Genomic DNA, 24,886 nt, shown 5'->3' with positions numbered 1-24,886 from the left:
ACAAGGCTTTCTGGATTCTTGGGGTTGTCCTGTGCAAGGACAATGATCCCTTTTGGGTCCCTTCCAACTCAGAATATTCTGTGATTCTGTGGGACAAAAAGTAGTTTCTGTGAACTCCTCCTGGTTCCCGCTTTCTTTATTTTGGTCAAGTGTGTTGCACAGGCTGGTTTGAGGTCCAGAGCAGGACATTGACGTGGGAGTTCAGACAGAGGAGAAACAATATTTCAGAAGTTCACATTTTGGAATTATGTCACTGGGTAAGAGCTCTATAAAAGAGAGTTTACACAACCCTGATTTTTCCTCATAGCAACCCATGTTGTGTAAATAAAGCTGTCCCATTGCACAGCATGCATTTGCTCAGAGGCAAGGCTGAAGGAAGAAATGGATCTTGTTTTGTCCATGTGAGTTTTGAGTCATGGAAGAGCCTGAGCATGCTCTTGCCCCTTTAGTACTCTGAGGCTTGATATTTTAGGTCATAGGTACATAGGATTTTCCATTACTTATCAAAATGTTAGCCTGTCTTTGCATGCTTTTCCGCCCTGACTAGCAGTTGGTATTTGATGATGATTCAGAGGAAATCAGTGTTACAAATCTCAGCTTTGCTAAACAGAGATACTGGTGTCAGGTTGCATGCACAGTTCCACTGCAAAGACAGATGAAAGCTGGCATTGAGGCTTAGAGGTCAGATAAAGCTTTGAGCATAGATCTGGTGGTGTCAGCATCTGATGAGAAATTTCAGACATTCTTGGAGAATATCCTGATTTTCCAGTTGCCTTTTGCTGCCATTTTAATCAATGTTTGATCATGTTTACAGCAGCCTTCCAGTACCTAAAGGTGGCCCCAAGAAAGCTGGAAAGGAACTTTTGATGGGGGCATGTAATGATAGGAGAAGAGGGAATAGCTTTAGACTGAAAGATGGCAAGTTTAGATTAGATATTGGGCAGAAATTTATCACTGTGAGGGTGATGAGGCACTGGAATGGGTTGCCCAGAGAAGTTGTGGATGTTCCATCCCTGCAAGTGTTCAGGATCAGGTTGGATGGGGCCTTGAGCAGCCTGGTCTAGTGGGAGATTTCCCTGCCCACAGCAGAGGGGTTGGAACTTTGAAGTCCCTTTCAGCACAAATCATTCAATGACACCTAAGTCTGAACCAGGAGTTGTAGTTTTGGATTTTAAATGAAATTTGTGGAAGTAAACTTACAAACAGGGATTACATCCAGGTTCCTGAAATACTTGGGATTGGTTTAGAGCCTCATCCAAACCCCTGTAACATCATTAGAAGAGCTTCATCTGACTGAAAATGGAATTATCAGATCGTTTCCAATGTGACATACCCAGGGAGCAGCACCAGAGCAGTGCCCCAATCACTGCACTCAATTCCTCTTTGTTATATTGGAGACTTGTTCTATCCCTGTGGGTTTGATGTTTATCAGGATGTGTGCTGCTGGTCCCTCCTCAGCAGAGCTGTTGGAGAGCTTTTGTGTTGTCCCACAGTCAGAGGTGCCTCTGTCTCCAGGGCTTTGTTTGATGTCAGAGCAGGATGTCCTGTGCAGAGCCATGGGCAGAACAGTCGTTCTGCTGTCCTCAATTTAAAGTCATTTAAACAAATTTAGGCACAAAGTCATTTAAAGTCATTTAAACCAATCATATTTTCAGGGTGGCCTGCAGGAGTGTTGGTTTAGCTCACCTCCTTGCCTTGAGGTCAGGTCAACCCTACCTGCACCATTTCTGGCAGATATTTGTCCAGCCCCTTCTTTATTTTCCTCTGCCCATAGTCATGTCCATAGTCTGCCTCCTGTCCCCACTGAAACTGAAAGTGTAGGGTGGTAATTTTGTTGTAATGCTCACAGAGACCATGGAAATAATAATTTCAGCATTAGTGAGTTACTGCTTTTGAGGTGAATTCAGGGAAAAAAAATTGGTTACAGCAGCTTTGAGCAAAATAGCAAATAGGAATGGCAAGTAGAGATGTAAGTAAAGTGTGGGGGTTTTTCTTATGGAGGCAGTGAGTGGCATTTTCTACAGCACAAAGTCCCACAGAACTTGACTGAAGACCAAGCTACAAGAAGATATTTTGGGAATGCATCTGTGTGGAAGTAGCAAGGTATTGAGTCTTCAGGAAAATCCTCACCCAAGATAAAAAACCAATGCATTAGCTGTGTTTGGTAAAGCAGTAACAAATGTTGGCTTGAAGGTCTGTTGCTCAGTTGATGTTCAGTTTCCCATCCTAGACAGCTCCTGTATTTAAAAAAAAAGAAAGAAAAGAAGTCTTGGGAAGCTCTTTGGGCAGTCTGTTGCTGCAGTGTTTGGATCACTTGAGAAAAATGCAATTACCAAAGCTTTCTAAAGCTTTGTGGATGATCTTGTTGAGCTCTCTTGGGCACAGTCCTGTTGCAGAAAGAAAAACAGATGGCAAGGTCTGCTGAGCATAAAATTGCCATTTTCTTTCTTGATTTTTGTAGGTACCTCCCCGTGCTCAGGGGAGGGAAGCTGCCTATGTATTTACTTCTTATTAATTGCATTTATTCAGCTACTTCTTATTAATTGCATTTATTCTGCAGCTTTATTCAAAGCAGCAGATCTGTTGGTGGTAGAAAGCATTTAGAAACAGCTATCTCTTTGCAGAATCAGTCCTCACTGATGATGATGATGATGCAGTAGGTAGGAATTAGAGAAGGCAGGGACTGTGCACAAATGCAGTGCCTGTGCTGTGTTGCACTGAGGTACTGATAAATGAAAAGGCCAGCTTCAGCTTTAAATAGCTTATTAACTCAATGAACAGGCCTTTGTTGCCTCTCCTGTCTCTAAGGGCACAGCTTCACCAAATGGTGGAGAGAGTGCCAGGAATACCACTTGCAGTGATCAAAAACAGCTGGAACATCTGCTTTTAATGCCAGTCACCTTGAGGTTTAGGTAGGAACTTTTTCAAGTTGCTACTATTATTTGTATGAAAAACAAAATAAGGCAGACAGTGTGTGAGCCACGTTTAGGATGTGCTCACTGGGAGCGAGTTGGTAGAAATTTCAGGATTAACGGCATTTTTGAAACAAAAATAATGCCTAATGTTGCAGCTCACCATCAAAGTAGCAAATTACTTTTACTTTAGAAGCAGGAGTAAGAAAATCAAAATCTAGCCTGGCATACAAAACACCTGACTCTGTGTTCCTCTCACAACCTGCTGTTTTTTCCAAGTGCTCCAAGTACTGAATTTCGAGCAAAGGCAAATCTCACACCAGTAAGTGTTTTGATGCAATTCCCATATTTTGAAGACAATGTCTGGCAAAAGGCTGGCTTGGTAAGTGTGATTCCATGATGGGAACTACTCAAATACCTTTGTTCTTGGCATGGCTGGAATCAGCCCTCTTTGACTGGCTGTTTGAGAACTCTCTAGCTTTTTTGAGAACTCTGTAGCTTTTTAGAGAGTTCTGTAGCTGTGCCTGAAGACTGTAAAAGCAGAGAGACTGCTTTTGATGGCAATATTGTGCAAAGAGGCAGACACAGAGGCAGCCTGTGTGAAGCACAATGTCTCAGGGACAAGCACACCATAATTGCAGCACAATTGCCATGTTCTGTAAATTAAACAGTGCAACTTGCCAGCAGTTAAGGATTTTAACTGCACAGCTATTATGGCCATAATGTTGAAAATACATTTTATTATTTAAAAGCTTCTGTATTTGTTTTATGTGGTTTAAGATGGCCCATGGAATACCTCAAGAGGGTAACAGGCTAGCCAGCATTTCTCCCTGCTGTGCTGCAGAAGTTAGCAGTGCTAAAATCGTGGGCTTTCATCTTATGCTGCTGAATGCAGCAGTAGGGGCTCTTCTGCTCAGTCTTCATTTGAACCAATGTTTCCTCTTTCCCCTGAAATACAGAGAGCTCTGCTCTTCCCCCTTCCCTAATCTAATCCTTCAGGACCCCTCAGTGGGGGAGAGGAGAGATTCAGTTGTGTGGTTGAAGAGATGAGGATGGGCAGGAGGGGACCCAGGGCTCCTGTGGGCAGAGTCACCTGGGGCAGGGGCAGTGACTGCGCAGCCAGAGCTGTGGTGGGCACCTCAGCTGGCTGTGTGCTCACCCTTCCATGCTCACATGAGCTCCTGAACCTCCTGTGCCTTCAGTGTGGAGCGTGCAGACAAGCAAGAGTTTGCAGGAGTTTTGCTCTAGTATATTCTATGTGGAAACAGAGGCATTTCTGGAGCTGACAGGAGCTCAGCCCTGTAATAACACATGATGGTGTTTCTCACTCAAATCCAGCACTGCATCTCCATGTGTCATATCCTCACTGAGCTTTCAGACAGCAGTTAATATTTGCTTAATAATTGTGTGACATGGCTGGTTTTAATGATTTAACTAGAGCAGTGGAAAATTTTAATGACGGAAGCAACATTTTAATTGCATTTTCTGTGAAACCAGTTACTGCTCCAGCCACTGTTTATCAGTTCCTCATCACTTGCTGCATAAAATACATTTCCTATACCTAGAGGGGAGCAGCAGCAAGGTATTATTTGTGGGTGAGTCTGGCAATGAGACTGCATTAGGCAGTTAATGTCTGGTGATTTTCCTCTCCTTCCCAAGTGCAGTGCCCTGCCTTTTCCTCCATCATACTTCAGGTACCTTTAATGTTCTGCAGCTCATTGTCAGTTTGCAAAGCCATTCACATGGCAGTGAATCAGAGTTGTGCCTGGAGGAAGAATGGAGTAATTTATTTCTGCACACAAGGTTCCTAACCTGAGCTTTGTCCCTGGAGGAGGTCAGCAATCTTATTTGTGGGTTCTGCACTAACCAGAAATGGAACAGTTTGCAGGGGTAACAATTGGGTTTCATGCTCCTTGAATCCTTTTAACTGCAGGAGTGATGTTCCAATCTTGACCTGAGGACAAGAAGTTCACTCTTTTCTGTCTATCCTTTTAACTGACCTAAATAAGTATCCAGAGACTCCCTTGGCCTGGCCCTACCCTTGAATTGGGGTTTTTTGGTAGTTTCTCCGACCCCATCTGTGATGCATGACTTGACCTAATTCAGCCACCCGTCCAGAAACTGTTGGCTGTCTCTTTTCACTGTATCCTTCACCCACATCTCTGTTTGTGGAAGGTCAGATTCCTCCTCATCCTCATGGTTTTTGGTGTTGTGGGGCTGTGTTGGTGTGTGTGGTAGGCCAGGAGAGGGGCATTGCTTCCTCTGCAGAGTGGCACCAGCAGTAGGGTTTGCTCTTCTGTGTGAAATGCATGTCAAACTCTCTCAACATCTTCTTATATTCAATTTCAAGCAACCTTCACCACCATCTTTTTGACTAGTATGTTTGCAAGGCACCTATGGGTATTGCACCTGCATTCCTGTTCAGCTAGGAGGAACCCTGGGAAAGACCTTAAATGATGCTAAATTCCCATGGAATAACAGTAAGTTGAATATATTCAACCAGAATAAGAGGAGAAATAAGACCATCCACGTGAGGGTTAAAGCATCAAGCCATAGTGAGGGGTCTGTGGATGCTGGGGGTAATGAAGATCGACACCCTGCTTCATTCCTGCCAGTTTCTTTCTTGCCCTGTCCTTGCAACAAAAAGAAGAGGAGAAGGGTCTCATAAGAAGGAAAATGCTTTTGTGCAAAACAGCCTTTAGACCTGCTCTTTCCTGAGGCTGCTGAGTGAAATCATTTAGCAGGGCTATAAAAGGGCTGGCTACAATGGGGGTGTTAATAGCATTTGCAGCTATGTAAGCAGCAGTAACAACAGCAGAGTAATCAAATCTCATCTTTCAGAGGGGAAGTTGATCACCTGAGTGGGTCTGGGATTTCCTCTTGCACCACTGCCAGGTATCTTCACAGGCTGATTGAAATGTGGAGTGCAGTCTGGGGCCAGGGGCATGGCAGTGGCTGGGTGGATCTAATCTCTGAACACACACAGCAGCTCTGGTCATACTTCTGCCCTGAGGCCTGAGAGCTCCCTGGGTGCTGCTGGCTATTATCTCTGTTGTTTTTTTTTTGTTTTTTGTTTTTTTGTTTGTTTTTTTTTTCCCCTCTTGACCTGGGCTTCAAGTGCATTGCTCTGGCAGAGTCATAAATGCTGGGTGAGATCTCTTCATCTCCACTTGCAGCTTCCTTTGCTGACTTTTAACCCAAGAGGAGTAAAAAACACGGCTGAGAAGAGGCAGACATGACCAAGAACCATCTCAATCTTATTTTCTCTTGGTACAGCTTTTCTGTCTCTTAATGGTCGACCCACTGGAGCTGTGGGCAACTGGCTCCAGACTGGCTGCCTCTTGCAGGGGCTCTGCTCTAGGATGCAGCATCTGTTCCAGCCTCCTCTTCAGCTTCTCTGCCTTTTCTTTGTATTCAGCTGCCTCTTATTTCCAGTAGGAAGCTCAGGTCCTGAGGGCTTCTCATCATGAATCCAGAGGAGCAGCTGAGGTTCGGCCCTGCTGGGCATTTGGATCCTCAGCAGGCATCTGCCAGCCAGCCTGATGGCAACAGGGACAAAAGGAGCACTTTCCTCTGAGCAAGAACCACCTTCATGGGTTTGGGACCATTGGGGTACAAAAGTGGAAAGAAGGATGGACCTCTGCTTGTAGAAAGGAGATCAGACTGATGCCAAGGAGGGAGGAGTATGTGGCAGCAAGTCTGGCTGCTACTTCTGGCAAGCTGTGCCTGCATCTGTGCTGCCTTCCTTGGAGGTGTTTGAGGTGAAAAAACAGCCTTGGAAAACACCTGGTGTGCTTTGGGAAGTGATGGGAAATGCTTTGAGAAGTGATGGGGAATGCTTTGGGAAGGGAAGCCCAGAAGAGAGAAAGGCAAGGAGCCGTCTCGTGCATCTGACAGGCTGATAGTAGCAATGCCTAGCCCAGCATCTTCCCCTGACTTTGAGACAGGCTCTTCCCAAGCCTTTGATTTCTGCCTTCATGGTTTTTCTTTTTCTTTAGCCAGAATTGGATTTGTAGATGGACTGGAGCAAAACCATCAAAACTAATAGTTCTGCCCTTCCTTCTTAGCAACACTCAAGTGTTTGCTGAGGTATTTTAGCTCTTGACTCCTGCTTTTTTCTAGGCCTTGACTTTAAGTAGCCATCAAGAGAGTGCTCAAGACAGTGAGCAGTGTTCAGGGAGAGCTTGAGGACAGGCTGTGGTAGATCACCTTGCCCAGGTGCTCCTGAGACAGTGGATGTGGCCTCAGGGCTCCCCTCTGCAGCTGTCACACAGCAGTGGGGACCTGCAGGGTCATGCCTTGAATCCTGTGACATGCTGTGGAGAAAACCTTGGTGGGCAGTTGGCCTTGGGAGGTGTTCTGAGTGCAGGAAGCTGCAGGAGATCTGAATTTTCTGTGGTTTCCTCTCTTTAGTGAGGAAAGCAGGGGCAAAACCAGGTCCTTCTTCGAGGGTGTCCTGTGGAGACCCCTAGGGAAAAGCCAATCTTTTCAGAAGTGGAGTGCCAAGAACTTTCCCTAAAGGGAGTGTTGATCCTATTATATTCTGAAAATCATTTCCTACCATGCTGGAGAATTGGCTTGTCAAAGCACAAATTACCCAGCAAGGAAATCACTGCCTCCAGATTCATTCGTAGCTCCTTTGTCTGCTCTGTGCTTGGCTGGTGTGCTAGGTAAATATTTGTACAACACAGAGAATTGCCTCCCTTTCTTCTCTTTTCCAAGGGTCAAAGAGATGTCAGCCATTGGCACTTGTATGCAGCCAGGCTTCTGTGTTTGCTGGCAGGCAGGCTCCATGCCAGGATGCTGGAGCAGCCAGGGTGGCTGGCTCTGGTGGCCAGCAGCCCTTCCAGAGCATCAGAAACAGGTTACTGATGCTTTGTCCTGAGCTTATTCCACAGGGCAGTGAAGTGCTGAGTGGAACAATGAAACCAAAGAACCTCTCCCCTCTGCACAAAAGGAAAAATGCTGCTGCTCTTGGTGTCTTCCCTCTGTGAATCTCCAGGGGTGAACTGATTTCTGTTGCCTGTTTTTTTTTTTTTTATCTGAGTAATTTAAAGAATGTTCCTAGTTGTGTGGTGATTAATGAAATCTCTGATATCTATCTTAGAACTATGAATCTTTATTTAAGTATTACATTAATAAGAAGGAGGGAAGAGCTTTTAAGGAAAATACAGGCAGTTTTTCTCTCTGTACCAGTCTGCCAACTCTGAGCAACATAAAACAACTCCACATCTCTGCTGGACCATTCCAGGCTGTTAGAGTCTCTCAGCCCTGCAAGACCAGTTCATACTGGTGACTGCCACACTTTCTTTTTTTAAGAAAAAAAGACACCTTTCTGTTCCCTGACACCTTTCTGTTTCCTCTGCACAGGATATGAGAGCTGGAGAGAGCTTGCTAAGGTTCTGTCAGACCCCAGTGCCCCAGGGGGGGACACAAGCCTTCAGCTGGACTATCCTCAGAGGCTGGGACACCAGGTGAGGAGCAGAACGTGCAGAAGGGCAGCCCTTCCTCTCTGATGCTGGCCCCAAGAGACCAATCTCACTTCTCACAGGAAGGAGAGCTTGCCACAGGCAAAATCTGAGCTGAGTCACAGCAATGTGAACCTACAATGGCCCCACTGTGGCCAATTAAGGTGTTTTAGGTGTCCCAAGCCACGGCAGGGGGATGAGGCTGGCTGGGCTTGTGGCACAGGAAGGCAAGATAGAAGCAGAAGTGAAAGGTCTGCAGAGAGTTCATTGCTCTCCAGTGAAGCACATCTCAGTGCTGTTGAGTGAAGGCAGTGCTGGGAGAGCTTTTGCTTGAACATTTTCGGAACATAGATGGGGGAAAAAAAACCCAGAGAATGACCCGAGTTTTAACTCTGTGCTAAAGTTAACTCTAGCAAGCAGTTATAAAATACTGGTATCCTTTTCCCTCATGTAAATATGCTGTCAAAGAAACCAGGGAGCATTTTCACCCTGTTACATCCATGATATCTGGTCTGTCCTTTGGAAAGGGAGCTTGAAAACTTGTTTTATTTTCTCATATGTTCTTGTGAGGAGGTTTGAACCCTCTTGTAGAGCTTGTGTAGAGCCACCTTGTACATGTCACTGCTGTGCCATTTTTCAGGGTATTTTGACTTTTCTCTGCTTGTATTTCAGGTCCAAGAGCTGCAAATAGGTGGGAGGAATAAATCAAATTATGCAGCTGTTGGCAGCCCTGTCCCATGGATGCCAGAGGTGAGTGCCTTTCTCCATCATTTTGGGTGAGGGGGGTTATGGCTAGAGACCTGTATAGCAAAAATGAAAGGCAGGGAGGTATGCCTGGAAATTAATTCACTTTACCAGAAGTCCACTCCCTGCTTAATGGTACTTACAGACCTGAGTAATCATCTGGAAAGACTGGAGTGTCAGGATTCCAGGTAATTTGTTGTCTCCACAACTCCTCAAGGCTCCAAGCACCCACCTGCAATTCCAGGCAGCCCTCTACCTTCCTGAAAAGTGAAGTTTATTCAGGGCTGGGGTGTGTAGGGCCAATCATTCAACGAGCAAGTACATGCAGAAGTGTCCCACTGCTCTTGCTCTGGCTTTTGCTATCCAAAAGGGGATTAAGGTTTTCTGCATGTCACAGGTGGAGATTTCTCCACTTCAGTGGCTCTTCCATGAACAGAGACCCTCTCTGGTGACCCTTGCAGGCTGGGGTAAACACTCCCTTTGTTTCCTTCATGCCTCAATTACTCTTTCCTCCCCGGTTCCCTTATCTCATCATTCCTCTTCAGATAAGGGAGCAATGCAGCCTGCTTCTAATGAGAGGGACACCAGCCAGGGGGCATTCAGTTAATGGAGCCAGCTCACGAAATTCCTCAAGGTGATTAGAGACCTGCACAAATTAAGGAGCCTCTGTGAGTCCCCAGGGGAGAGGGAGCAGGCTGCTGGCCCTGCACTCAGATCTCCAGATCTGGTAATGGCGGGTGTATCCATCCAGCCACACCAAGGAGCAGTTCAGGTGCCTGCAGCCTTGGCTTTCCTGGCAGTAGCAGCAGCATCAGCCACCTTCCAGAGCCCAGAACCAGATCAGGCCATTGATCTGTTCTGCATTAGAGCATGGGCTCTGGAGTGCTGGTCCCAGCTGGAGCCCGGGTCTAGAGATTTCCCAGAGCAATGAATCTGGAGAGTGGCCAGCTGTGGTGTGCAGTGAGCCTTTGCCAGGTTAGAGGTGCATTTGTGGCCTGGGCACTTTTCTCTTTGGCTGTATAAAGCAAAATTTCCTGCCCTTGCTGCAGCACTGTGTGTGCCCAGAGGGTCAGCAGAGTCCCCCTGACTGCAAACAGAGGCCAGTGCTTCACCAGTGCCAGCTGCAGGAGCTGGAGAGGGATCCACAGGTCTGTGCAGAGCTGCTTGCTGTCCTCCCAACCACCAAGTGAAATTTCTCCCAGCCTGGGGATTAAGTTTTTTTGTGACTCTGCCCAAATTAATTACCCTGGGTCTGTAATCCCATTGTGCCCTTCCCACAGCATCTCTAATAACTTAATTGCAGCCTGATTCCTGGGGCGAGGGACACCAGGTTGCCTCACACAGCTCAGGGAGCTGGGCTTTGTTTTAATAGAGAGGCATATTCCTGAAAAACATAAATAATTAACAGGGTTGCAGAGTGAGCTGGCAGCCAGCATTGCCAAAAAAGGACAGGTTTCAGTTTTCCTCTCTCAGTTTCAGGATATGAGATAGGCAGCTTAAGTCTTCAGCCTTGGATAATGATGTAGGAAAGTGTGCTCATTGGAAATCCCAAATTGAAGTTTTACTCTGGCACCTGGGGGAAAGGAGGGTTCACCCTTGCTCCTGGTTCCTCAAGATGCCTGTGCACATGATGGTTGTTACCCTTACTGTCACCTTCAGGCACCAGAGCAAAGTCTTCCAGCTCCCAGCATCACACACTGCCTGCCCAGGCTGGAGAGGTGTGGGGTGTTTTGTTTCATTGATTCAGAAACGTGCCTGACTATCATCAGGGCAGAGCTGCATTTGACACTGCTGTAGGTGTGGGCAGAACTTTCAGAAAATGACTGAAAGGTTTAGCCAGGCTGTTCTCATTTACCTCTGCAAAAGCATCTGCTCAGCTCTGAGCGGAGAAAGGTCTGGGCAGTGCTGGGGTGCATTTAAAATGTCCATTCCTTCTTCATGCCTGCACAGCCTTCTCTCTGCAGGGAGGTGTGAGGGATGTTCAGGACAGGTAACAGGTGCTGCACAAAACCAAAGGATGGTGCTGGGGTGTTGTCCTGCTCCCAGACCTGCCCCAAGAGGAAGCATCATCCTTTCCTGAGAGGACTGAAAGACAAAGCTGTTGCTGCTCACTCTGTCTCTGCTGATGTCCCTTCCCTGTCCTCTCGTGCCCATCCACACAGGGCTGCCTTGCTAACTTGTCTCGATGGATTCCCACAAGTGCCCAGCACAGCAGAGCGTGCTGCCAAGCCCAGCTGCTGGCTGCTCAGTGTCACCCAGCCAGGGGAGCTGGGCCAGGCAGGAGGAGGGGCCCCAGCCCCTCTGAGGAGACAGAAGAGTCTCACAACCTCAGGAGTTTCTGGTTGGCAGCACAATGTCGCCTTTCTTCTGCGGCTCAGGCCCTCTCTGTGCCCTGTTTATCATTCCCTGGGCTGCGTGCAGCTATGCAGCTGATTTGCCTCTGTGATGCCAAAGCTGCCCAGGATTAACTTAGGAAAGCTTCTCCTCTCCCTCCTGCTCCAGTTAAAGGGCAGGAGGTCGTGTCTCTGCTGCTGCAGTTCTCTCAGCTTTGCTGCTTGCACAGATCTTTCTTACCTGGGCTCCTTGCTCAGCACAAGGAGCTGTGTGCTCCAGGGCACACTCACACTGTGCTCTGTGTGCTCCAGGGCACACTCACCCTGTGCTCTGTGTGCTCCAGGGCACACTCACCCTGCTCTGTGTGCTCCAGGACACACTCACCCTGCTCTGTGTGCTCCAGAGAACACTCACCCTGTGCTCTGTGTTCCAGGGCACACTCACCCTGTGCTCTGTGTGCTCCAGGGCACACTCACCCTGCTCTGTGTGCTCCAGAGAACACTCACCCTGTGCTCTGTGTTCCAGGGCACACTCACCCTGTGCTCTGTGTGCTCCAGGGCACACTCACCCTGCTCTGTGTTCCAGGGCACACTCACCCTACTCTGTGTGCTCCAGGGCACACTCACCCTGTGCTCTGTGTGCTCCAGGGCACACTCACACTGTGCTCTGTGTGCTCCAGGGCACACTCACCCTGCTCTGTGTGCTCCAGGGCACACTCACCCTGTGCTCTGTGTTCCAGGGCACACTCACCCTGCTCTGTGTGCTCCAGGGCACACTCACCCTGTGCTCTGTGTGCTCCAGGGCACACTCACCCTGTGCTCTGTGTGCTCCAGGGCACACTCACCCTGCTCTGTGTTCCAGGGCACACTCACCCTGTGCTCTGTGTGCTCCAGGGCACACTCACCCTGCTCTGTGTTCCAGGGCACACTCACCCTACTCTGTGTGCTCCAGGGCACACTCACCCTGTGCTCTGTGTGCTCCAGGGCACACTCACCCTGCTCTGTGTTCCAGGGCACACTCACACTGTGCTGTGTGTGCTCCAGGGCACACTCACCCTGTGCTCTGTGTGCTCCAGGGCACACTCACCCTGTGCTCTGTGTTCCAGGGCACACTCACCCTGCTCTGTGTGCTCCAGGACACACTCACACTGTGCTCTGTGTGCTCCAGGTCACACTCACCCTGCTCTGTGTGCTCCAGGGCACACTCACCCTACTCTGTGTGCTCCAGGGCACACTCACCCTGCTCTGTGTGCTCCAGGGCACACTCACCCTGCTCTGTGTGCTCCAGGGCACACTCACACTGTGCTGTGTGTGCTCCAGGGCACACTCACACTGTGCTCTGTGTGCTCCAGAGAACACTCACACTGTGCTGTGTGTGCTCCAGGGCACACTCACACTGTGCTCTGTGTGCTCCAGAGAACACTCACACTGTGCTGTGTGCTCCAGGGCACACTCACCCTGCTCTGTGTGCTCCAGGGCACACTCACCCTGTGCTCTGTGTTCCAGGGCACACTCACCCTGCTCTGTGTGCTCCAGGACACACTCACACTGTGCTCTGTGTGCTCCAGGTCACACTCACCCTGCTCTGTGTGCTCCAGGGCACACTCACCCTACTCTGTGTGCTCCAGGGCACACTCACACTGCTCTGTGTTCCAGGGCACACTCACCCTGCTCTGTGTGCTCCAGGACACACTCACCCTGTGCTGTGTGTGCTCCAGGGCACACTCACACTGCTCTGTGTTCCAGGGCACACTCACCCTGCTCTGTGTGCTCCAGGACACACTCACCCTGTGCTCTGTGTTCCAGGGCACACTCACCCTGCTCTGTGTGCTCCAGGGCACACTCACACTGTGCTCTGTGTGCTCCAGGGCACACTCACCCTGTGCTCTGTGTTCCAGGGCACACTCACCCTGCTCTGTGTGCTCCAGGGCACACTCACACTGTGCTCTGTGTTCCAGGGCACACTCACACTGTGCTCTGTGTGCTCCAGGGCACACTCACCCTGCTCTGTGTGCTCCAGGGCACACTCACCCTGCTCTGTGTGCTCCAGGGCACACTCACACTGTGCTGTGTGCTGCAGGGCACACTCACACTGTGCTCTGTGTGCTCCAGGGCACACTCACCCTGCTCTGTGTGTTCCAGGGCACACTCACCCTGCTCTGTGTGCTCCAGAGAACACTCACACTGTGCTGTGTGCTCCAGGGCATACTCACACTGTGCTGTGTGCTCCAGGGCACACTCACACTGCTCTGTGTGCTCACTCACACTGTGCTGTGTGCTCCAGGGCACACTCACCCTGCTCTGTGTGCTCCAGGGCACACTCACCCTGCTCTGTGTGCTCCAGGGCACACTCACTGTCCCTGTTCTGGTGCCCTTGGTATGTGACCTGTGCCTGTTGTGTGCCTGAGGTGGGATCATGCACTGCTGCTATTTCAGCAAGGTGATAAGCAACTGGGGAAAGGTGTTGGAGAAGCCTCAAGGGCAGGAGAAACCCTCTAAATGGGAAGGTCACATAAAACCAGCTCCTTTGAATGCTCAGACTCATGGTTTCTGTTCCTGGTTCTGGCCAAATCAGTCTACCCAGAATTTTCAATGTTTTTAAGGGGAGATTTCCCCTTCTCCCCTTAAAAACATTTTTGATGTTTTTAAGGGAAGGAGGAGAAACTTAACTTGTTGCTTGCCAGGTCCTAAATTTCCTTTTGCAAAGCAGGGCCAGGTAGGAAGTCAAACATAGGCCAAGCTGGGAAGGCAAATACAGTAACCATGTTTTAGAATCATGTTCTAAAAACCATATTTTAGAAAATCCATTGACATTTCTGTGCACATGAATTGCTCTATAACTGCAGTCTGCAAAAGCCCCAGGAGATTTTTACACCATGTTGCATGTTTTACTCATATAGCAAACAGAAGAATTTCTCAGCTGCCTGTAATGGGCAGCTGTGAATTGAGTTGGAGGGACAGAGGTGATAGAGTTTCAAAACAGCTGCTACGCTGATGACTCGTGGGGGCCTAAAATTAAAGCCTAGCTCAGTTTTCAGTCCCAAAGCAGCACTTTGGGCAGCCAGCACTTATCTGTCAATAGTGTTCTTTTTTTCCCTTTAAGAGGAAACAGAAACTAAGTTAAGCTGCCTTTACGCAGGAGAAAATTTGTTGATTTAGAAAATATTTTAAAATCGTGCATGCAAGAAATACTTATTATTTACCAGTAATTACTTCTAGTAGTTGTGAGTGCAGGAGAGCAAGGTGATCTCATTAACTCCTGCCAGAATCTCCTCTGTGGAGGGTTTGTGAAGACATTGGTGGTAGGAGTGTTGGGCTAGAAATCTCAGGAATTATCTCTGTAAGTATTGATGGTGTCCCTAGTACAGTGCTGTCTGCCTTATTTTTTATTAGGCTGCCCTCTCCCTAATACTGCCAAAGTGCAGTGAAGTTTTGTATTGCAATGGGAATGGTCCAAGTTTTACTCTGCAAACACTTGAGCAAGTATAGCCAGTCTTTTGGGATTTGCCTCATAAATATCTGGCTTTGCATTTGGGCTGCCCCGTGTCAAAGCCAGCCCAGCTTCGTTGCAGTCCTGAGCTTCGAGATCATCCCCGGGCTCTGTCTTTGGCAGCAGTGAGCTGCAGTGCCAGCCTGGCCACAGTGTGGGAGTGTTGTGCTACGTTTCATAGAGCTCTGAGCTGCTGCCTGCCCTGTGCAAGCAGTTCTCAAAAAAAAAACCAAAAAACAAAAAACAAAAAAAAACCCAAAAAACCAGAATCATTTGTGAGTAGCAGCAGACTTCCACAGGACTCAGCTTCTGGCAGTGATTCTCTGTGGGAGCCCAGCCTGTTCCTCTCACTTCATGTTCCACAAGAAGCAGCAGTTGTCATTATTTGATTTGGCTGAGAAAAGCAGTGTAAGACCCTTGGGTGTGAAGCTGGATTTGGCCCAGGGGCATGGGACTGCACAGCAATTAAGTTCCAGTCCAGTGTTTGTCACGCTTGCAGTGATTTATGTGTATCACAAGTTCCTGCAGAGCCCCAGGTTTCTTTTGGCTGCCTCCATCACCCTGAGCCCTCTGTCTGTCTCCACTCTGATTCTGTGCATTGCTCTGAGGAATTCCATCCACTTTGCCTTGCTGCTTTTCCTCCTGTCTGGAGGGCAGAATCCAGGCTGATGGATGTCAGCAGAGGAGGAGGAGGTGTTTGTGGGGGGCATCATGGGTGCTCAGACATCCATCAAGCCCTGGCAGTAGGGACACCATTGAGAGGGGGCTGATGAGAGACCACTCCAGAGCAGCAGTGGTTGTGAATGTGCTTTGCCTGGCACACAGGAATGGTTTTCACATGCAAAACTGAAAATCCACAGCTTGCAAGGAGCATCACTGCTGTGGAGCCAGATCTGCTTCACAGCCTTCCTTCAAGCCACAGTTTATTTCAAAGCACACCCCAAGCCCACCATCCTGGGAAAAATAACTCAGTGAAGAAGTTTCTCTGGCAGAAGTGCACAGAGAGGCTGGACCCTCCTCCACTGTGCTGCTTCAGGCCTGCTAGAGCCTCCCCAGCAAAAACTAAGAATTTGCTGCCATCTGTAGACATTTGGGTGCTGTTCAGGCTGTTTCCCCAGCCCTGCTCCCACAGCCCTTATATAGGCAAGACAGCCACAGCAAAACCTCCCCAGTCCCAAGGCAACCTATTCCTCTCTTCAGCCTTTTGCCATCTAAGGTAGCTCGTACCGTCTCCAGATTATTTATTCTTCACTGTTGGATGCCAGTGCTGCAAGGAGGGTTTCAGTATCCAGCTCCACTGGCTGCAGGCAGAAAGCTTGGACTTTGCTGGGGAGCAGTGAGTCCCTTCTGAGTGGTTCTGACAGAAATAAATCTGTCCTTTCAGGAGTGTTTTGCTCAAGTCCCACAGTGGCCAGCAAGCTTTTCCCAGCCCTGCTGTGCTCCAGGTCTCAGCTGGACAGTGGCAGCCTGTCCTGATGGGGCTGGCTGCCTGGCAGGGAGCTGTGCTCACACTGCACACCCTCCTGTGCTCTCCAGGCTGGAACCCCCACCTCCCTCAGTGTTTCTGTGTCTCTGCAGACACTCAGAGGCTGTGCTGCCCACTGAGCTGCCTGTGCTGCTGCTCCCTGCTCTGCTGGGCCTCCATCTCCCTGTGCCCACCATCTTCCATCAGCTTTACCTGAAGGATGTGCTTTGAGAAGCATCTCCCCTCCCTAGGGTGTCCCTTCTTCCTCAGGTCAGGAAAATAGCCCTGAGATGGTGAGGGAGTCCAAAACACTTTCTTGCAGAACATCAGATGTTACATCATGGGGAGCTGCTGTGTGTTCCACACCACGGCCTCCGAGCACAGCCCTCTGGTGAAACACCTCCTTGATGGAGCAGAGCCCAGCCATGGAACTGAGGTGTCCCAAGCATTAGCACAGTTCCCTGGTGCCATTCAGGTGTGTGTGTCAACCCCACACCTTCAGCAGATGAGCAGTAGTGCTCTGGACCCTGCAGAGCAGTCCATCATAGCAAAATCTTCCTTCACTGTCCCAAGCACTCCAGGGGCCGTGGCCAAGGCTGTCAGAGCAGAGGAGGGACACAGGGGTTGGGTGCAGCAGTTCATGATGCCCCACTTCTGCCTTCTAGTTCCAGGGCCAGGCCAACCTGCATGTGTTTGAGGACTGGTGTGGCAGCTCCATCGAGCAGCTCAGGAGAAACCTGCACTTCCCTCTCTTCCCTCATGTGAGTAAGACCATGGCATCCACTGTCCTGCACTTCCCAGCTCAGCTTCCCAGGTGGATCACCCTTGTTCCCTTCACATCCTGCCCCTGCCTCCCTCTCTGTCCTGCTTTTTGTTAAAATCCACCACCTCCCTCTCACCCACCTCCTCTGTCTTCCTGCTGAGGGAGCAGAAGGATTCAAGCAGCCCTTCTGCTGCACTGGGGAGGGTCATTTCACACCTGCTGGCCTGCCAGGGCTCAGACACAGGTGAAGGAGCCCTGTATTTGGTGTTCTCCTTCCAATTGGCTTCCATGCCATGTCCTGTCCCCACCATCTCAGTGCATCCCCTTCTCAGCAGCACCTGCTCCATCTCATTTCTTACTCAGTTGGCTCTTTCACTCTGCCTCCATCCTCCTCTCAGAGAAAACCCTCTGCCCACCTGTCCCAGGGATTTTGATTCTTCCTTTCTTCCTATCACATCTAAAATTATTTCTATTTTTTCTTCTTCCATTTCAGACAAGAACTATGCTGAAGAAGTTGGCCGTGTCCCCAAAATGGACCAACTATGGTCTCCGGATATTTGGTTACCTGCATCCTTTCACTGATGGTGAGGGCTCTGAGTTCCTTCACTGTGTCTCTTGTCACCTTCCCCTGCCTTCCCTCCTGGTGCTGAACCACTGGTGCCCTCACCCTGGCAATTCCAACACCAGGTCCCTTGTATGGGTGATGTGTGTGACTGGCCATGGCTGTGGTGTGGCTGGAAGCACGTCTGCCTCTCCCTGGTAGGAGAAGCACAGGAGAAAGCAGATGGGAAGTGTTGATAAAGGAGAAAGCAGATGGGAATGTTGATAAATAACAATGCTGTTGTGAATGCACAGCCCATGGTGGGTATATGGCCATGAACAATCCCTGAGCTTTGCCTCCCTCCCTGGCATTGCCAGGACTGTCCGTGACATCAGTGATGTCCCTTGTGCTTGCCATGAATGCCATCTGACAGCAGTGACATCTGTGTCCCCCAGCTGCATGCCTCTGCCCCGAGCAGCCTGCTGGCATCAGCCTCTGTCACTGGCCTGCAGCTGCCATCCCTGTGACCCTGGACAAAGGGTGAACCTCAGGCACCTCTGTCTCCCTCTGTGGCTCATTCCTCCACCCAAACACTGCATCTCACACAAAACTTTGCTCTGGAAGCAAAAGGGATGTCAGGGGAGGCTTTGCATAGATTTCTTATCTTTCCAGGTTAGATGTCAGGTGAAGCCAGTGCGGGGGGGACACTGAACCAGTGACATCTGTGAAGTTTGTTTTCAGTCACAGCAGAGTTAGCAGAGATGTTCAAAGGCAGGAAGGTGATAATATCAAAAGGGAAGGATGGTCTCACCAGGAAAAAGGGTAAAGAGAGCATTTTAGAGGAGCAGGATCTGTTCTGTGCACAAGCCCTTACCCCAAAGCCCTACTTACTCCCTGCATCTCTCGACAGGGGAGTTTCAGTTTGCCATTGCTGCAGATGACAACGCTGAGTTCTGGCTGAGTGCAGATGAAAAGCCCTCTGGTGTGCAGCTGTTGGCCAGCGTAGGCAAGGTACAGTGCCTGCTGCATGGCTTCTCCCCTCGAGGCTTTCATGTTCCTGTGGGAACAGAGACCTTCCTGACTTGCTGCTTCCTTGGACTACCCGGGTTTCTTTCCCTGCCCAACCACAGACAGCATCAGCACAGATGCCAGATGGGGTATGACATGTGATACCTTAAGCCATTTACCTCTTGGTAGTGCTATTGGGAGTCCCTTGTTCACAATTAGGGGACTTAAATCTGTCCACAGGTGATGAATTTCACAGATGATTTACCAGGAGGAATTGGAGGGAAGAGGGAGTTAAATTTTCCTTTTTTGAGGAATTGGAGGGAAGAGGGAGTTAAATTTTCCTTTTTTATCATTGTCAGTGCAGTAACAAGGGAAGAAACTCGTATTAACTAGAGCCATCTTCCATCTCTTCACAGACAGGGAAGGAGTGGACGGCACCAGGAGAGTTTGGGAAATTTCACAGCCAGAAGTCAAACATGGTGAGGTGAGTGAGCAAAGTCCCCCAGTTCCAGCCAGCTCTGCACATGACCAGGAAATCACAAGGATAAGGGAAAAGCACTCAGGCTTGCCCTGAGGAGTTTCGCAATATAGAGAAAGGGATTACTCTGGGGTATTGCCAAAGCCTGGCTGATTTACTGCAGGAATGCAACACTGAGATTTTCTTCCCTGCAGCAATCAACCACCAGCACATCCAGGCTCCCCTATATGAACTGTATCCCAAGCTTCCTGTCTCCAGGTTTCCTAGAGGCCAAAACCCAGCAGGCCACACTGAGAGGGAGTTATTCAGAATTAACTGGGAAGGATCTGGAGTGCTCCAGGTGCATAGGTGAAGCTGGCTATCTCACTGGCAGGATCTAAATTTTCTTGGCAGCACTAACCCCGCCTACCCTGAGAATTAGGTTGTTTCAGGGGTGTGGTTGCTCTGCACTCATTGTCTGCTGACAAGCTAAGAAATGTTCCTTAATGCTCCTGGTGACAGACACCTTGTTCTTGGCAGGTTGTCAGCAGAGGGCAGGTACTACTTTGAGGTGCTGCACAAGCAGGATGACAGAGGAACAGACCATGTGGAAGTAGCAGTGAGTCTGTGGAAATGGTGGTCCCCTATATGTGTCCCCACAGAGCTCAGGAGTGATATTTGTAACCATTTCCCTCCTTTCCCTGGCCTCAGCTCCTCATTGCATGAGATGTGGCTCATCCCTCCCAGAGCCCTTACCTACTTCGGTGTGAGATAGTCCTGGCCATGTGTCAGGACCCCTTCCTCTGCTTATTTGGGATAGATCTGCCTTCTCTGGTGTCTCTTGAAGCTTTTTGGCCTTTCCTGGTTGGATGTGTCCTGGGGGATCTCTGCTCATTCCCAGTCTTTTGCTGCTGGTTGAATTCAGTCCTAGTAGGGGTTGTGTGTTCCTTTTGTTCAGTCTTGGTTAACTCCATAGGTACTTCATTTTAACGTGTTTCTCTATTCCAGTGGAGACTGAATGATCCAGAAGCAAAGTTCAAAGTCATTGACTCCCAATATCTCTCCCTTTTTGCTAGTAAGTATCTTCATCACAAGTTTTCCCAAGCACCTCCCCATTCTTCCTAAATGTATCAGCATCCAGTGTTTCACCATGAATCATTGTCTAGCCAGGAAAATACCAGGCATACACATCATTGGGAGAAAAAGGTGGGGACAGTTCAGGAGAAAGATTTCTGGACAAGAGTGTGACTCATTAAGAAACATGGGAGAATCAGAAGTAAGATTGGAGCATTTTTTCAGGGAAGTCTAGAGCTAGTGAGGAAGGGCAGAGAGCAGAGTCTGCAAAGGTGAGAAGTGTTGAGGATTGGGAGTAACACAGGATGGAGATTGCTTGCTGAGAGCCAGGGGGAACACGAGTCCCAAAACATGGGAGCTGTGGGGATGTACTGCCAGCTGGACACAACCAGGGAGAAGGGGCTGCTCTGGCACTTCAGGGGATTTCATTCTGGGTCCTGAACACAACAGGATACACTGGCAAGGATGGGGGATGCTGCTTTCTTCTGGCCCAGCCTCAGGTCTCTTTCAGTTGGTGCTGGATTGCTGCAAACACATCAGTCCAGTCCCTCCTGTTTTGTAAACCCTTCTTAGCACATCAAGTGATGGTGTTATCAGTTAAGAAGCTCCTTAGTCCTGTTTACCCTTACCCAGCTTTGTCATCATCACTTTCCTCTGCCAGCATTCCCCCTTTCCATGTCTACTGCTGTTGTCTCCCAACATTTCTGGGCTTTTTTTCATACCAGCCCTTTTGTGCATGGAAGACTCCCTGATGTAATCAAGGCATCTGTTTGCTGTGTCTTAGATCACAACCTGCTGCTGTATTTTCTGAAACCTCCCTTGTGGCTAGGACTAGGCTTTCCATTTGGTCTTCCATCTTCGTCCTTTTTTCTTCTGCTCTTTTCTTCTTACTAACTACCAGTATAATAGAAGGCTGACATTCCAGAAGATCTCTTCACTTCTAGGTGCAGTGCTGCAGTCTCATTTTTATCTGTTGCCCTCTCCCATAGTTTTTTCCCTCATTCATATTAGCCTTTGGCTGTATTACATGACATCCCATTCTTTCTGGGGTTCCATGTAGTTCAGTACCCCAAAGCTGCACACCAGTGCCCTTGGCAGGATGTTGCTTTTCAAACTTCATGGATATTTATTCAGTTCCCCTCATTTTAGAGTAAGATCCACGGAGACATGAAGCCCTGTGACAGCAGCACCCAAGGAAAAATGTAACCAATACCCAGTTTTGAGTTTGAGCTGCCTGTTGTTCTTGGCTTTCTTTGGGGCTTCATTCCCTTTCTGGAGTAATGTTGAAGTGAGGGGAGAACGACCAATCCTTTGATGCATCGAACTCGATTTATTGATCGATCAGTCAGCTTAAATAATAGTGTTAACGAACTTCATGCATATTCCGAAATACAGGTTTATGATCGGCTAACAGAGAAAACTCTAACCACACCTTTTGTTTTACTACACCGTTGATTGTTTACACAAAACAAAACCAGTGTTCTCACTGTGATACGAACGGTTCCCAAAACTTCCACATCTGTTCTCAGGGTGCCATCTTTTCCCAGAGAGAGTGTTACACTTGTTATGAGAAGACTGCCTGAGAACTTTATTGTTTATACAATGATGCCTGAAAGAGTCTAATTGTTTATAGAAGTCAGGCTGGGAACTGCTTCCCAGCTACCTGTTACTTTTCTCTCAATTTCATGGCTTCATGGCCTTTTTCTTCAAGCCATGCCTGAACTAAACTCTCCACAGAGTAACATCCTCCTCCTCCACTGAAGGTCCTTCCTTTGCCCCTCAGGTTTCTCCTTCCATTCATCTCTCTTCATCTCCTTTGAAAAGAAACTTAATACTAACAATACAGAGTTCCTGCCAGCATGGAGCCTGTTCAGTGATGGTGTATCCAAGGCAGGAGGTCATTTTCATCCACTCCTCATCCCTGTGTGTGTTTGCTTTCAGTGAAAGCCGTGTTCCCACCCCACAGCTTCTCTATATCCAGATTTCTGGGTCAGAGCCTTTCCTTTGCCTGTGCCAGAAACAGCATTGGTGCCAGGGATGCAATGCCATTTGGAAAGGGCTGGCACTGTAGAGAGGTGGTTTTTTGGACAAGGAGCAAGTTAGCCCCTGTCTCCCCCTTGTGTTCTCTCTCTGGTCTCCAGATGAGACGCTTCTGAAGATGGATGAGGTTGGGCACATCCCGCAGACGCTGGCCACTGGCAGGAGCTGGGCTGCTGGCAGCACTGGCAGCAGGGTACACCCAGCTGACATGCTGAAGCCTGACCCCCGGGACACTCTTTATGAAGGTGAGACTTGGAAAGCAGCTGAGGGAGTAACTGCAGCCTGTGCAGGAGCACAGCTGGGAAGGATTGTCCTCCTGCACTGCAGTTATCCAGGCCATGCTTTTTTATTCCTGGTGTAAAAGAGTGGGACAGCTACAATATCAGTCAGAGTAGGAGACAAAGCACAGACTAAATCCAGCTCCTCTTTCTTGGTGTCCAGCTCAAACCACATCCTCAAGCATATTTTTGTGTGAGCGTCTTAAAGGAATGTAAAGAGCTGAGCTGTGCAAGAAGATTTGTTTAATCTATCCCTTAATATTTCACATGGCTAAATAGAACCCAGGGACAGAAGTAGCTGAGCTGGTGGGTGGTTGCAGCAGGGCTCCTCCTGCAGCCCTTGCCTGTGTGTTCCTTGCCTGCAGTGCCTCTGCTCAGCAAGTCCCGCGTGCGCCGGGCCCTGCCCGACTGCCCCTACAAGCCCAGCTACCTGGTGAATGGATTTCCTCTGCAGCGCTACCAGGGCCTCCAGTTTGTAAGTTGGACTTCTTAACTTGATTTTTGCCCAGGGACACACAAGGAGGAAGAAGAAATCCCAATAGCCATGGGGCAAGAGGCCCCGTGTTAGCCAAAGGCCGCCCTGCCTTTGCAGGGAATCTCACAGTGGCTGAGGCTTTCATTCTCCATGGAGGGGACTGTAGTGTGTGTGGATTACTAAAGCCATGGGCATCTCTTCAGGAGGACTTGGCCACTTCTCCCCCAGTTAGTTCTCACTCTGTTGTAGGACTTGAGCTCACAGTTAGAGAGGTGGGCAGATGCTGAGGGAGAGGATAAAAGGCACATACATACATACATACATACATATATCTCAGCATGCTTCCTTCTGTCTTCCATTCTCACAGCCTGCTCCTGGACAGGGAAAGAGTGAGCAACTCCTGCTGGTTATCCTGCAGCTATGTCTGGGTCACCTTGTGGCTGAATGCCTGGCATTTAGGAGAGTTTCACTTTGTCTTTTTCTCCTCTTCACAGGTTCATCTATCCTTTGTTTACCCAAATGATTACACCCGCCTGAGCCACATGGAGAAAGACAACAAATGCTTCTACCAGGAAAACCCTTATTATTTGGAAAGGTAGCATGCTGTGAATTTGGAGTTACTTGCAGGGTGGGGAGAAGCTTGAAGGCTGGAATTGGTGTGGAATTTCATGCTCACTTCTTAATTCTTAAAGATCCCTTATGTCTTGCAAAACATTAAAGCATTTATAGTTTCTTTTGATAACTTAAGTGAAAATATGTTTAGGTCTCAAGGGGAAACTACCAGTGCTTTTCTTGCACTGTTAGCCCAGTAGCTGAGTCAGAGCATGCTTGTTCTCTTACATCAGGCAGTGTATTCCCAGCAAGCTTGGCCTGCAAGTGGCTGGAGCCTCCTGATAGCTGTCACTGTGAAAGCCAAACTATGGCCACCACCAGGCCTTTCTCTGGGGGAAGAAATGCATGTCTCTCATCTTCACTGGTGCTCAGATCCCAGTGGTGGCCCCACAAGGGAGCTGCTACTTGTTGCATGTTCCCTACTGCAACAATCAGACATCTTGTGCAAGGACTCCCAGCCATCCAGGAGAACTTTTTTGCAGGATAGAGGGTCACTTTCCCAGTAAGATAGCTGATTATGACCCCCCTGCTCAGAATCTTTTTCCTTCTTCCAGGAAGGAAAGGGCAAAGTAACATTCATCAAACTTGTGTTTTGCTCTTCTCTCTGCAGATTTGGGTTTTACAAGTATATGAAAATGGATCGGCCAGAGAAGAGCCTGGATTCTGGAGAAAGGACAGAGCAGCCAGGTAGGAGCCCTGATCTCAGAACCCAGGGGATCCTTTTATCTGTCACTTTTGTGTGTGGTCTTGCAGCACCAGCTGAAGGAAGCTGTTGACTTTCCATGCCAGAGAAGTCTCAGCCTTTCCATGCCAGATTGCTGTGTCTGGGAGGAGACTTTTGCTGCCACTTTTACTTCCCTTAAGGGCAAGTTGGGACCTCACCAAACAGTGGGGCTGCAGTAGACAACATGACAGCTCTCAGGCCCGCAGCTTAGCTGAGGGGCAATTCTAGCAAAACCATGGGCTGGAATAACACAGCCAGGGGTGTGCAGTGTGGCAGCCTGTGGTCACACCTGCCCTGCAGAGCTGAGGGCAAAGCCAGACAGCTCCACAGCCTTTGGCAGTGGTGAGTGCTGAGGAGGCTGAGCATGGCTCCAACATGGGAGAGCATCCCTGTCCCTCTGGGCAGGAGAGACAACACTGAGAGGAGGCAGGAGAGAAGAAGCTGCCCCCTTGCCTGGTGGATGCCTGGGCAGGGCAGGGAAGGCAGCGGGAGGATGCCAGAG

The 24,886-nt window shown here is 49.0% G+C and overlaps 1 protein-coding gene across 1 annotated transcript in view; it reads left to right on the top strand.

Moving 5' to 3' along the window:
* Positions 1 to 24,886, top strand: part of B4GALNT3 (beta-1,4-N-acetyl-galactosaminyltransferase 3) — a 43,735-nt gene that overhangs the window by 12,127 nt on the left and 6,722 nt on the right. The window contains exons 2-13 of the mRNA XM_063153899.1: positions 8,283 to 8,386; positions 9,053 to 9,130; positions 17,078 to 17,173; positions 17,669 to 17,759; positions 18,627 to 18,727; positions 19,141 to 19,208; positions 19,722 to 19,800; positions 20,190 to 20,256; positions 22,397 to 22,540; positions 22,939 to 23,048; positions 23,543 to 23,643; positions 24,271 to 24,347. Of these exons, the coding sequence (XP_063009969.1) occupies positions 8,283 to 8,386; positions 9,053 to 9,130; positions 17,078 to 17,173; positions 17,669 to 17,759; positions 18,627 to 18,727; positions 19,141 to 19,208; positions 19,722 to 19,800; positions 20,190 to 20,256; positions 22,397 to 22,540; positions 22,939 to 23,048; positions 23,543 to 23,643; positions 24,271 to 24,347 (1,116 nt within the window). The remainder of the gene's footprint in view (positions 1 to 8,282; positions 8,387 to 9,052; positions 9,131 to 17,077; positions 17,174 to 17,668; positions 17,760 to 18,626; positions 18,728 to 19,140; positions 19,209 to 19,721; positions 19,801 to 20,189; positions 20,257 to 22,396; positions 22,541 to 22,938; positions 23,049 to 23,542; positions 23,644 to 24,270; positions 24,348 to 24,886) is intronic.

The sequence above is a fragment of the Melospiza melodia genome, chromosome 4 (genome assembly GCF_035770615.1).
Source record: "Melospiza melodia melodia isolate bMelMel2 chromosome 4, bMelMel2.pri, whole genome shotgun sequence".
NCBI lineage: Eukaryota > Metazoa > Chordata > Aves > Passeriformes > Passerellidae > Melospiza > Melospiza melodia.
The sequence above is the reverse complement of the archived record's forward strand: the minus strand, read 5'-3'. Positions and strand labels throughout refer to the sequence as shown.